This window comes from Gymnoscopelus braueri (genome assembly GCF_963280865.1).
Source record: "Gymnoscopelus braueri genome assembly, chromosome: 8".
Lineage (NCBI taxonomy): Eukaryota > Metazoa > Chordata > Actinopteri > Myctophiformes > Myctophidae > Gymnoscopelus > Gymnoscopelus braueri.
In genome coordinates, this window is record NC_137609.1 from 33446200 (window position 1) to 33460616 (window position 14417).

Below are 14417 nucleotides of genomic sequence, written 5' to 3' on the forward strand. Positions count from 1 at the left end.
GGTTTCAGCCTCCAGGAAGAAACTCAAAATAGTCAGAGAAGACATAAAACACCATAAAAACACCACCAGGGGGCTTAATGAAGTTCTATCAACCTCATAGACACATGAAAAACAGAAAAAGTGCAAAACCATGGCACCACCTCTTTAAGTAAAAGTCCGGAATTCAAAATTTACTTTAGTAAAAGTACAAAAGTATTGGTATCAAAATGTACTTAAAGTACCAAAAGTAGAAAGTACTTATGCAGAATGTCCCGTTTCACGAGTTTTCAAATGTATGAAATGTATAAAGTCTTTTGAAAATAGCAGATCTACAAGGTCACAATGCGTCGCATTGCGACGCATTATGAGCTTGTAGATCGGCTATTTTCAAATGGTCAAAATGTATAAAGGGCTGAAGTGGCTAATGTATGTTTTGTAAAATCTACAAAGTATCTAGTAAATAAAGTTTTCAAATAATTGTAGTGTAGGCCTAGTATAATATATTTCTCTGAGATGTAGTGGAGTATGAGTAGAAGTACTGAATATTGGAAATACTCCAGTAAAGTAAAACATTTCTCATAATTTTACTTAAATACGGTACTTGCGTAAATGTACTTAGTTACTTTACGCCACTGATGAAAAGTGATAATGATTCATTGGGGCCCAGAGCTATTATATGGGGGCCCATGGTGACTGGATACCAGCTCAGTGGCCTTGTGGTTTAGAGTGTTCGCCCTGAGATTGGGAGGTTAAATGTTCAATCCATGGCCGGCCGGGTCATACCAAAAACTGTACAAATGGGACCCGATGCCTCCCTGCTTGGCACTCAGCATCAGGGGTTAGATTGGGAGTGAGTCTCTGCGACATACTAGCGTCGTGTCCAGGGGGTGCACTTGTACAAGTATCAAGCTGCCTCACGCTATAGAAACAGGAGATGGGCCACATGGCTCGGCGAGGCTTACTTATTGTGACTGGACAACTGAGGTGTTTGTCCTTTACCCAAAGTCTTTTTTATAAAATATAAATTTCATGGGTTCCGGGATTCAGAATTCACATCCCCACATCTACAGAATACAGAGTCATACAGTACATTAGGAGTTGTTTGTATATCTGGGGTTTAGTATCTCATGTTTTTAATACAGAAATACACAACCATCTCCTTTTTGTCATTATTTACTAGATGTTTCCGCAGTTTCTCACCACCTTAAGGATTGACTGAGAATATATTGTATAACTCTCTTATTTTATCTTTGTTTAAAGTCCTTCTAAAGGAATTTCATTAAATAGTTAATAACACATTATTGTACTGTGGTGTGAAAGTTTTTTCTGTTTAGAATGTACTGCCAAAATGCATGAGATCAACACACACACACACACACACACACACACACACACACACACACACACACACACACACACACACACACACACACACACACACACACACACACACACACACACACACACACACACACACACACACAGGACGTTCAAATTGTAATGATTGTGTTCTGAGACTCTCCACAGTCCAGTTTGTTTGACTAACCTCTTATACCACTTGGTGGTGCTGTTTTCAAATAGATACTCTGTGGGAGATTACCCATGGATGCAGACCAGCACCCCAATGAAACAACCTGGATTTGAAGTGAACCAGGGTCTCCCATGTGGAACCGCTCATCCAAAGTTCCTTGGGCTTCAGGCACGTGTACCCTGCTACACTTGCAGTATACACTGATTGGCTTCATTTCACCCTATTAGAGAGTGACAAGTGGCTGTTAATAGTCCATCTACTTTATGCCTAATCTACAGTATGTTCTGCCACACGACGGCTGTCGCCTGCCGAAAATAGCAGATCTACAAGCTCACAATACATGCATTGTGCTTGTGGATCATCTATTTTCGGTGTCCAACATCATCGTATGACGAGGTATAAGCCAGGCTTTAGTCAGAGATACCCATGCCATGTTTAGTGAATGACAAACCATAATCATGTTTGAGCCTGAATGATCCACCCATACACCTCCACAGAGAGATTAAATGTAGCAAAACATGACACTGTGATACTTATGTGTAATGATTTAGTCGACGGAAAACACCCGTAGTTCCTCTTATTATAGAGGGATGAGTGTCAGCCATATGCAATCACCATCTCAGTGGCCTTGTGGTTAGTGTCCTGCCCTGAGACTGGGAGGTCGAGGGTTCAATCGCTGGCCGACTCGTACAAAGACTATGAAAATGAGACCCAATGCCTCCCTTCTTGGCACTCAGCATCAAGGGTTGGAGGGGGGATTCTTGAATATTAAGCTGCCTCACACTAAGGAAACAGGAGATACGCCCCTGAACTATGGCCACATGGCTCTGGAACCATTGGCTCCCAAGGCTACTTATATGAAATCACAGATGTTTGATCTCAATGCATTTATTTTTTATCGTTGATGCCTAATTTTAACATGTTCAAAATAAAGATTTCATTCATTCATTCATGTTTGAGTGACTATTTCAGGAGAAATATGCCCTTTTGGTTGCTATATTGGGTATTATATGGTCATATGATTACAAGGCATCTGTTATACTTGGAACAGCAGTCATAGTCTTATCTTATCCTCAAATATCAAAATCTGATATTAATGACACAAGTCATGAGACAAGATAACTCTCATTGTACCAGAGCCTGAGGCCATCTTTAAAACAGTAATCCATCTGTACTCACAGATGGCTCTATTGTCCAGAGCTCTGTAACAGCCAAGGGAGAATGGTTTAATGTCATACACGCCCGCACACGCATGCACACGCGCACACACACACACACACACACACACACACACACACACACACACACACACACACACACACACACACACACACACACACACACAGAATGAGCTGTCCCGGGACTTGAGTGGTACAGTAAAAGAAAAAGAACAGTCCAACGTTTTTGCTCACACGCTCAGTGTGTGTGTGTGTGTGTGTGTGTGTGTGTGTGTGTGTGTGTGTGTGTGTGCGCGCGTGCGAGCATGAGCAGCAGAAAAAGAATAGTTGCATTCATGAATAACCCAGCCCACACTACGTCCATTGTGTGTACAGAGTAAGACTGGGCAGGCAGGGAAGGGGAGGAGAGAGAGAGGGATGAGAGAACGGCAAGGGGGAGAAGAGAAACACCAACCAGAATTTCAATCAAGGCTAAAGGCTGCGTCGACACTTTCTGTTGGACACATCGTTCGAATGTAGTGTGTTTAGTATGCACAATGTACTGTAGAAACGAGTGTGTTATTTTAATAACATAGGCTAGCTCTGCTAAGGACTGAGCTGTAACCACATGAAGTATATACTGTACTTTGTCATCATAAGACAAATAAATATGACAAATAAATAAAATAGCCGATAGCCGATTCACAACCTCACAGTGTATCCTTTTAGCATCATTGTATAATCGTACCGCTGTACTTTTTGCAAACTGTTAATAAAGTACTCAATCAATCGGTTGTGAATCATTTTAAAGGTGCTGTAAGTGTTATTTTGTCGTTGGTATAGTGTTGGTTCAGTAACCAGAGTCTCCCTGTCTCTCCAGCTTTTTAATAAATATAAAATACTATTTCTGGTTGGTCACCAATTTCACCCAATCAGGAGAGAACCCATTTTTTAATCCAATTTTGTCTGCTCATTTCCTGTTTCATCGCTTCCATCTTCACTTGTTTATCCTGTATGAGTTCTCTGTGCTGATTGGATGAAATTGATATCCATGACCTGAACATATATTTTCAGTTTACTTAACAGCTGGAGAGATGGGGAGACCCGTTACTTAACAAACACTATATAGAAATGATTCATATGGGATTATAGAGATATTTAACACTTTTAACCAAAAAACATCTCTTACAATTCCAAAATAACTGTGGGTGCCAGAAAAATGAGACTTCATTCCAAAACGTGGTTTACATCTAATAACTGAGATATAAAGCTTGATGCTATATGTAGTACCTCTATATATGTAACGCAATCAATTGTGACAAAGGCAACGCACTTCAATAATCTTTATTTAAGTTTAGAGATGTAATCCATTTGAAGTTCTTTAGAGGGAAAAGGGGAGGCATTAGTGCTATTTACAATTGGCTTGAAAACTTTTATTTCTGTACAGATTTGAAACCCTGATCAATATAAACAATATTCTTAAGACCTAGTGCTGTTACAAAGTGATTCTTTAAAGCAAAAATAAAATAAAATACAAATTACATTAAATTATAAACAGCTGAAAAAACAAGACCAAAAACAGCACAGAAGAGAAAATAAAAAAATACAGTCTGTCAATGATTAGGGGGGTTTTTGCTGCTGTTAAGTACAAGACATTGTCAGCGAATGAGAGTAAGAACTGGCTAGAGGCTAACCATATACACATTTGTAGACTAAACATCGATATACTGTATCTCAACAAGATCTAGAGTCATCATGTTTCTATATATAAGATTCATATTAAATATATTCTACATTATGTTACCTTAGTCTGGAACATTATTCCCCCATTGGAAAAATATAAAATAAAATAATATTTTTTTATGTACTGTATATATTTTTTATTCAATGAAGGAGCACATGCTTCGGTTGTGCAAAGAAAAAAAAAAATCATTAACGTGGGCGGGAGAGAGAGAGAGAGAGAGAGAGAGAGAGAGAGAGGGGGAGAGAGCGAGAGAGAGCGAGAGAGAGAGAGGGGAGAGATTTGTAAGAGTAAAAGTAAGAGTAAGATAAGATGAATTTAATAATAAAAATAATAAGGAACATTTCATTCCAAGTTCATTTCCCTGCTTGGATTGCAAATGTCAGCAAGATCCATCAACAACACTGTGTTAAAATGAGAAAATAATAATAATAATAATAGTAATGGAGAGAGCTGTGTGTTCCCTTTCTTCCTACTGGGGAAGACAGGGATAGATGGATGGACAACGGTGTGAGGGTAGAAGGCCCAATTATACTCGGCGGATAAAGATCAGGACGGAGATAATCCGTCCTCACTCTGTGTTCATTTCATGTTGCATGTTGTCTGAAAGCTTACGTAGGCGAAATATACCCGTAAGGTGCAATACCGCAAGAAACCATGGGGACAGTGGTGATCCCCTGCCAGACGGACACATCAAACAGTACACAGCGAAGACGGAATAAGGTAGAAGGAATATTAAGAGTTATATATTTTATGGTCTGCTATCTGTGTTGGCGCCGATTACACAATTTCCGCTTTGTGTCTCTTTCTCAGACGATACATCCACATCACCTCCTCTACAGTCCCCATGTTTGTGTCAATATGGACGTACATGGATTCTATAAGGGGATGTAGCATTGCGGAGGGACTGTGTAGGTCGTTAGAAAACGTTGCCCCTTCCTTCCCTCTACTGTATGAAATGGTTGAAGTATGGAGCAAAGAATGTGAGGAACACTGCGTTTTGAACGCATACATAGATGGGATCCATTCTGAACAGGAGTATAAATGGGCCAACAGAGGGATGGAGAAAGGGGGCGAGGGCTGGAAGCTGGGTCAGGCATGAAAGAGGACTGACAAGAGCTTTCCCCAACTCAACACTGGTCGGTCAGTGATCTGCGTGGACTGCGAAAAGCAACGGCGCAGACCAGTCAAAACAATGACAGCAACACTGGTTGTTTGTCTCGTATGTTTGTCGAGTCTGTGTTACACTTTGTCGTGTGACCGCGTTGAGTGCTGAAAATAGCAGGTCTACAAGCTCACAACACGTCGCCATGCGACGCATTGTGAGCTTGTACAGTACATATGCTATTTTCATTGCACGACACCGCCGACAGTCGCAACACTGCTGACAGTGTTATGGCGACAGCATTATGCATGGCTGAGTAGAATCTGCTTGTTCCGCTTCAAGCGAAAATCTATCTTTACTCTCGTGTGCACGTTAAGGGCACATGCAGAGGAGGGCAGTAGAAAAGGACACGTGTATAAGTGTGTGTGTGTGTGTGTGTGTGTGTGGTGTGTGCATGCCTATGAGTGTCGTTGTTGTCCGAGTTGTCTGATCAGGCACATCATCGCATTATCTGTTACACCAAGCACATAAGGTGGACAGCTTCTGAATATCTGTTTGTGTGCATGGATGGATGTGCGTGTGCTTGTGTGGGTGTGTTTTGGAAGAACTGTTCGTTGGTCAAACAAAGTCCTGATGGTCAATATAAGAGAACAAGACCATGCACGCAAATGTGGGCAAGCTAACGGCGAGCTAAAACACCCAGACAGGACTGTTACTACAACAGACCGGCTGGGGTTAGCTAAAACAAATATATGAGTATGTGCGTGTGTATGTCTGTTGGTGTGTTTTTTAGAAGGCTTAAAAACGTGTGCACATGAAACATAACACAACATGCGAAAACTCTACTGATCCAGTTCTTCCATTCCTGTTCTGATAATCAATGGAGTAGGTACAACAAAGGAATCAATTCCATCATCAATGAATGCCCCATTCCTAAATCTGTGTCCTGGTGTCAGCCTGAGCCTGCCTTGTATGCGTTGTGTGCTGTGTGTGTGCTGTGTGCGTGTGTGTGTGTGTGTGTGTGTGTGTGTGTGTGTGTGTGTGTGTGTGTGTGTGTGTGTGTCCGTGTACGTCAGCATTGTGGTCAGGCTGCAGAGCAGGGGCGAGCTTGCTAGGTGTCCAGGACTGCGAGGAAGAGGAGGAGGAAGGTGGTGTTGATGGCGGAGGTGTGTATTTACAGAATGACACAGCAGTTGCTCTCCCCGGTCTTTTCTCGATTCCTCTGACCTGAGAACACACACGCACGCACACACACACAGATCTTAGATAAGATCAATAGACCAGTGACATAGGGTCGCGACCCATTGCCTACAAACAACAACTTTTATATACAGTATATTACATATTTCTTCCCTCAAATTTATTTTCAGAAATAATATCTAACATTTCAAAATGTTTGCAACTTGATAATAGTGAAAATAGCCAATCTACAAGTTCACAGTGACCTTGTACATCAGCTATTTTCCCAATTTCTGAAATAGAGCTTAAGTGGTTAATTAATAATTAAATTGATTGATTGATTAATTGATTTTTGATTGATTGATTGATTGATTGATTGATTGAACACACATACAACTACTACCAAAGCATTGCCTCCCTCCATCAGTCCAAGTCTGAACCCAGTAATGTTTATCTGGACTGCAAAGCATTTCCCATAAATTATTGTAAAATGATGTTTTGTGCTTCCCAGCATGCATTTCAGCCAATCAATACGATTTTGTACAGTGCATGAGAGGAGACATTCGTAGTCAGGGAGAAAGAAGCCAAAGTGGAAGATGACAGAATGGCATGCTCAAAAATCTGCAAGGTTTAGACAGAAAAATCTTTCAAAGTTGAGTGGACAGACAAATATGTCTTCAACGTTCAGTGGATGGACAAATATGTTGTGTTCTATGACTGTGGCAATTATAAAAAGCAACAGTGTCAAACTTCACTACAGTACAAGACAAGACAAGACAGAGATACCTGAACAAGGGAGATGAAAATGACCCAAGGGACATTAACCAATGAATCCCTACATACTGCATCACATGATGAATAGCAAAAATAGACGATCTACAAGCTCACAATGCGCCGCGGTGGGATGCCTTGTGAGCTTGCAGATCACCTATTTTCAGTATTTGTTATATTTTTGGTTACATTAGCACAGCCTTAACCACTTTCAACCTGGCATCCCAATTTTGGGCATGTCATTATAGGCAAACACAAAATTAAAATCTTTTTATATTTTTGTTTTCATTCCTATTTTTCTTATTTATTTTGTGTCTGCCCATAATGACATGCCCAAAATTAGGATGCCAGGGTGAAAGGCTGTGCTAATGTAAAATTCAAATTTGTTCAAGATAAGACATTTGTTTAGTCATAACTCAGCCCGTCTTTTCTAAAGAGGGTTGAAGTGAGCAGTACCGGTATATTTCTTTATTTTTCTTCACATCTTGATACTTTTTATCTTTGAGCAGCCACTTTTACAATTTCTGCACGGAAGGGGGGGGGGGGGGCGGCATACATTAACATTTACAATGAATATTTACTGTACTTTGATAGACAAATAACAACTACATAATGTATACTGTAAGCCCCTCCATCACAGTGCTGCTACTGTAGATATTATGATTGGTTCAGACCTTTGCTCAATTGAATACCCCCCCCCCGGCCTGTAGCAATTGCCATACAATTACCCAGCATGGTGACTTTACACAACATTATGAATTCTAGACACCATGCTATGTCCCGCGGATACATTTGGAGAAACTTGGTTATTTGCAGCAATGACTGTTGAGGAAACAAAAGCCATGTGTAGAGAGAGAAATCATGGCGGAGAATAGAGTGCTCAGAGTTGTTTGGCGTGTGAAAGGCCTGCTGAAAAGAGAGGGGGCGGTGGGGGGGGGGGGGGGTTAGCGGTGGTGGAAAGCCGGTTACCTTGGGAATTTGGCTCAGGCAAGGTCTCTCTGGCGACTAAGTGCATCACTGTGGTCTTCCCCAAGGGCAGTTTGAGAGCTGGCAGAGAGAGAGAGAGAGAGAGAGAGAGAGAGAGAGAGAGAGAGAGAGAGAGAGAGAGAGAGGGAGAGGGAGACAGAGAGAGGGAGAGAGACAGACATGTGATGGAGATTTGAGCCACATCCGTGATTATAAAGTCATACATCCTCACTATCATCAGCTGACCCACTCATAATAATAACGCCAGTGACGCATGTGTGAGTGTTTATGTGTGCCAATGTGTCCAGCACAATCAGCTGCCATTGTTGGACTTTGCATCTCAAAAAGATCCCAACAGCGTGATATACAGCCTTTTATGGCGGACATCTAGGACATAGTTTGTCTGTAGGTACTGTCTTGTCTGTCTGTCTGTACGTCTGTTCCCTAAGGAGTAGAGTAGACCAAACACAGCTCATGCTGCTACCTGCATGACGACACAAAACAGATGCCCCTATAGACGGCTATACATGACGGCTGGGAATGCTCTGTGAAGTGAAACACATCGACATGCAAGCAAAAATGTTTATAAAAATAAGTCAATTTGTCAGTGAATCTCTTAAGTTACACCAACTTATTTTCTTTTGAACCACTTTTGTACTTTGTTAAGTATTTATACAGAGGACATGCAGAGAAGCAGCCAGCCTGTGTAGTGTGCCTTCACCACTGAACACAACGTTGTGAGTTTAACCCATTCAATCCGGGAACGCATCTCTGTCATTTTAGATTTCTTTGGCTATGCCGCGCTATGAGTTTGTATATCTGCTATTTTTGAATAATCCTGAAAATGTGTGCAAATCTTTGAATATATGAGTCTATTGTAACAGGGTTGGGGACTAGCCAGTGACTCAGGAGGAGGTAGAGTGGCCGTCTTGGAATCCGAAAGGTTCCTGGTTCGATCCCCGGCTCTTCCTGGCCACGTGTCGAAGTGTCCTTGAGCAAGACACTGAACCCCTAATTGCTCCTGGTGAGCAGGCTGGTGCCTTGCATGGTTTCCTCCACCATCAGTGTGTGAATGTGTGTGTGAATGGGTGAATGTGAAACACATTGTAAAGTGCTTTGGAGAAAAGCGCTAACTGTATAAATGCAGTCCATTTTCCATTTACATCCTTGTTTGCTGTATTCTTACTGTGGGGGGGAAAAACCCCAGAATAAGAAGTAAACAAAAGGGATATTTACTTGCGACCCACTGTTTGGGAACCACTGCATTAACCGTCAACTGGAAGCAACCATTACACAGTAAAAAACCTTGTGTTATTCTATGCATTTGTAGAGAGTGTAACCAAATGGATCCTTACGGGTCCATTTGGTTACATTTGTACACTCTCTGAGTTAAATTAACACTGACGTGTATAGAAGTGTAGAAGTGAGGCCCGGCTGCTTCAAAAGAAATGGTAAACGGTCTGCATTTCTATAGCGGCCTTTCTCCAAAATGCTTCACAAAGTGCATTACACATTCACCCATTCACACACTGATGGCGGAGGAAACCATGCAAGGCAACAACCTGCTCACTGGGAGCAGTTAGGGGTTCAGTGTTTTGCGTACACTTTGACACACAGCCAGGAGGAGCCAGGGAATCGAACCGGGAATCGAACCGGGAACCTTCTGATTCCAAGACGGCTAGAGTTGTTCTGATATTGATACCAGTATCGGAAAAGCTGCCAATACTGCCTAAAATGCTGGAATCGGTATCAGCGATATCAGTCTGTGCCAATGCAATACCACGTCATTTAGCACATGATATTTCATTTACAGTCATATTTGTTTACGCTTCAGTTGATGTTGCACGACTGTTTCATACGCTTACTGAACTATTTACATTATTTTACTAACTTTAACAATTATTAATGGCATTTGTATTTATTCCTAGATCAGTGGTTCTCAAACCTTTAAATTTTAAGGACCCCCATGAATCTGAGAGTGTACAAATGCGACCAGATGTCCATTTGTACACTCTCAGAGTTACAGACCCACCTGTAAGGGTCCATTTGGAACCCCCTCATGGAACCCAGATGGTCCCTGGACCCCAGTTTGAGAACCACTGTCCTGTTTTAAAATTACCCAATCTGGTATCGGAACGGTACTCGGTATCGACCGATACACAAGTTGTGGGTATCGGAATCAGTATCGGGAAGGAAAAACTGGTATCGGTACATCTCTAAAGACGTCCGCTCTACCTCCTGAGCAACTGCTGCCCCGAAAGGAGCACAGCGCTCATTTCTGTGCACCACCCAATTTTGTTATTCTTTTACTCCACTCTTCTTTGGTGGGGGTTGGGGGGCAAAAGTCAATCGAGCTAATCTTGTTCAAAAATCGACGTGTCACGATCAATTTGTTGATATACAATTATTATTCATTTAATCGATTATTTGATGAATGAAAAAAGTTATCAATATAATAATCACTAAGAAAACAATTGATAGAAGCAGGCAGCCCTAGTCTCCTTCCTCTCTCTTTCTCTCTCTCTCCTCTGGCTCCGTGGCCTGCAGCCTGACGCCTAAAAACCCTGCTCTTCCCCCTTTCCTGACCAGCCTCCTTCCTCTCTCTTTTTCTGGATTTCCTCTCTGCTCTCTGTCTCTCTGTCAAAGCAGGCCTGTCTACAGCACTAAGGTGCCTCTGTTCTAGGGACCAGGAAGAGACGGGGAACTTTACAGAAATGCACTGCTGTGTGTGCGTGCAAGTGTGTGCGTATGCGCGTGCGTGCGTGTGTGTGTGTGGGTGTGTGTGTAATTTCTCACCTCCTAGCGTTACATTGCCATGTAGAAAACGACCCTGGTAGATGAGTCTCAGGATGTTAGGACTGCTGACTTGTTCCTCCTCCCAGTCTGAGAGAGAGAGAGAGAGAGAGAGAGAGAGAGAGAGAGAGAGAGAGAGAGGATGAGTGCTTCTCTCCGTCACGTCACATACACACTGATTTTAGTTTTTCCTTATGATGTTCTTATCATGAAACAACACCTGCATCAAGGGCACTTTAATATAGTAACAGCAAAAGTATCAGATCGACAAGCTCAAAATGCGTCGATTCGCTGTAGTGACGCAGTAGCATGATCAAGTAAGTCATTCATTTAACATTTGTTACGTTTAATTAAACACAAAAAACACCACAAAAAGTATGGAGATAAGAGGCTTCTGCCTGACAGCAACGATAAGCTAGACCGGGAACGCATCTGTGTAACCACACAGATATACATCTCATTAGCTTGTAGATCTGCTATTTTTGAAAAATCATATATATATTTTTAACTCAAATCTTTGCTTCTGGGGGTCCCTGGAACAACACATTTTGAGATGGGGGGTCCTTGACATGAAATAGTCTGAGAATCACTGATATTATGGAAACATACGTTTTTTCAGAAAACTGTTAGGATTTAGAAGACATTTTGTAGAATGGGAACCTCCGGTCTAAACAGGTTAAAAGAGACAGATTGTGACAGAGAGAAGGGGAGGATCAATAGCTCCTCTTTCCTGTGTTATGCTGCACTCGGGCCACATCCTCCCTGTTTGCTTGTCTGTCTCATTTCACTTCCTGTGTGACATCCTCACACTGGTCTGACTCCACGGATTATCCTCTTTATCTAACTATCCATCTCCCATCCTCTCCTTCTCATCATCATCCTCATTATCACCAGAATCATTATAATCACCAAATCCCATTCGACCTGAGGCCCATTCTACAAAATGTCTTCTAAAGCCTAACAGTTTTCTGAAACACTTATGTTGCTATAATATCAGTGGTTCTCAAACTTTTTCATGTCAAGGACCACCCAAAATCATATGTATTTGGCCGCGGACCCCCATCTCAAAATATTTAGGTCCAGGGACCCCCCGAAGCAAAGATTTGAGTTACAAATGTTCGCTTCAAAATAAATATCTTCAAAAGATTTGCAAAAATAGCAGATATACAAGCTATGAGTTTGTATATCTGCTATTTCTGAATAACTAAAGTATAAAATAATGGTTAAAGTGGTTAAAATCTAAAATGACAGATGCTTTCCCGGTCTTAATGGGTTAAGAAGACATCTTGGGTGGGACCAAAATGTGTGATGGATGTATACTGACATTGCCATCTTCATGGTGTATTCACACCGGAAGTAAAGCGAATTATCGCCTCGCTTTGCGAGGGAAGTCAAAGTCAAGTCGTTCGCGCCCCGGTGTTGAATTTGCAACTATTCACATCTTCGTGTTCAGATGTGTGATTTTTGAATAATATTGACATTTTTAAACAAAGGGGGTCCCTGGCAACAAAACGTTTTCAGACGGGGGTCCGCGGCCACATACATATCAATGTGGCGGTCCCCTTGTACATGAAAACGTTTGGGAACCACTGCATTATGAGATGCATGAAAGACTGAGTGACAAAACATCCAACAGAAGGAGAAAGAATGGGCAAGAAAGGTCACATGGAAAGAGACGGAGGAGAGAGCCTAAAGACAAAAGAGTAGGATTTAAAAGCAGAGGGAGAAGGAACGGGGGAGGGAGCAGGGGGGGGGGGTCTGGCCACCAGATGTGGACTCTCTCCAGAACCCAGTACAAGGTGTTAGTGTTTCACCACAGGCTCTGAGTCAGCGTTGAAGATCCCAACTCTAGGCAAAACACAGGGCTACACTGTGGAATTCTGAGTGTCAATATGACTCTGAAGAGTTACTAATGGATATATTAACACAGAGGATTCTACAGTGCACTTCCCACAACTGACTGGCGGCGCATCGGAAAGGGAATTGACCCCGAGCTCCGATGCAAAAGCGCAGAGGGCAAACGCTAATCTTATTGCGGCCGCGACGCTTCCTCACTGGCTGCGGGCAATCGAGTTTATCCTGTTTTCTAAGCGTAAGCTGCCTAAGCCTAATTCAATGTGCTGTCATATTCCGACTACCTGCTACTCATCCGCCACTGAACATGTCTTCTAACAGCCGATTGAGCATGAGATAAACATGTTTTAATTTGGTCGTTACAAGCTCGCATGCGGTCAGTTGCACAGGAGTGTGAAGGGGAGTAGTAGCGTATTAAGTATAGAGATGCATAGTATATACTGTGGTGACCCCACCATCTTGTATATCTTTGTAACAATCTCTACTACACAGCCAAACAGTAGTAAAAGTAAAATAAAGGCTCTATAGTTAATTTCCTGTACAAGCAAATTAACCACTTAAACCCTATATACTTTGTTGACCGGGGGCCCCCCAGGGCTCTATACTAGGTACACTAGTATTTATTTCCCTCTACATCAAATCTCTTCGACCAAAAATAGACCCATCTACAAGCACACAACACGTCGAATTGCGGTTGTAGGTTGTAAATCTGCTATTTTCACAGAATGTTCTCCCCAGAATAGGGAAGCTAGGGTTCTTGTGGTTATGGCTGTTTTGAGACAGAAGTGGGCAGAACATTTTTTGTCACATTTATGGGTGTAATTTGTATTGGCATAATAACATAAATATTATTCTTGATGTGACCACTGAGACGTGCTTAGGAGACGGAGTGTACTTGACATTCATATATCATTGACTACACCAGTGTTTCCCAAACAATGGGTCGGGAGTCTCAGGACGCAGTTTTGCGTCACAGACACATTTTTTATGGTTTGTGAATAAATATCCACTTTTCTTTTTACGTTTCCGACAAAACATTTTAAAATTATTTTTCCAAAGAAAAAAAGAACAAAAAGATTGTTCAGAACTTAAAAGTGAAAATAGCAGCTATTTTCACCATTTTTGAAATCGGGCTTAAATGACTAATCGTCTCTGTCGGGTGGAAACCTCATATGTCCAAAACTGTTACTTTTCAGGATTCAGATTAAAAAATAGTATACTTTTGTGTGATGCCGTAGTATGATCAAGTAGGGCATTCATTTATGAAAAAACACAAAACGTTAGAACAGAGGTTTCTGGCCGACAGCAACGTAATCCATAATGTACTTTTGTTAAGTTTGG

The 14417-nt window shown here is 41.8% G+C and overlaps 1 protein-coding gene across 1 annotated transcript in view; it reads right to left on the reverse strand.

Annotated features, from left to right (window-relative positions):
* Window positions 1-3995: 3995 nt before the first annotated feature.
* The window catches only part of ubl3a (ubiquitin-like 3a), a 45017-nt gene continuing 34595 nt past the window's right edge, over window positions 3996-14417 (reverse strand). Inside the window, exons 3-5 of the mRNA XM_080436294.1 lie at window positions 11226-11312; window positions 8433-8510; window positions 3996-6740 (exon numbers count right to left, since the gene is read on the reverse strand). Of these exons, the coding sequence (XP_080292420.1) occupies window positions 6688-6740; window positions 8433-8510; window positions 11226-11312 (218 nt within the window). The 3' untranslated portion in view covers window positions 3996-6687. The remainder of the gene's footprint in view (window positions 6741-8432; window positions 8511-11225; window positions 11313-14417) is intronic.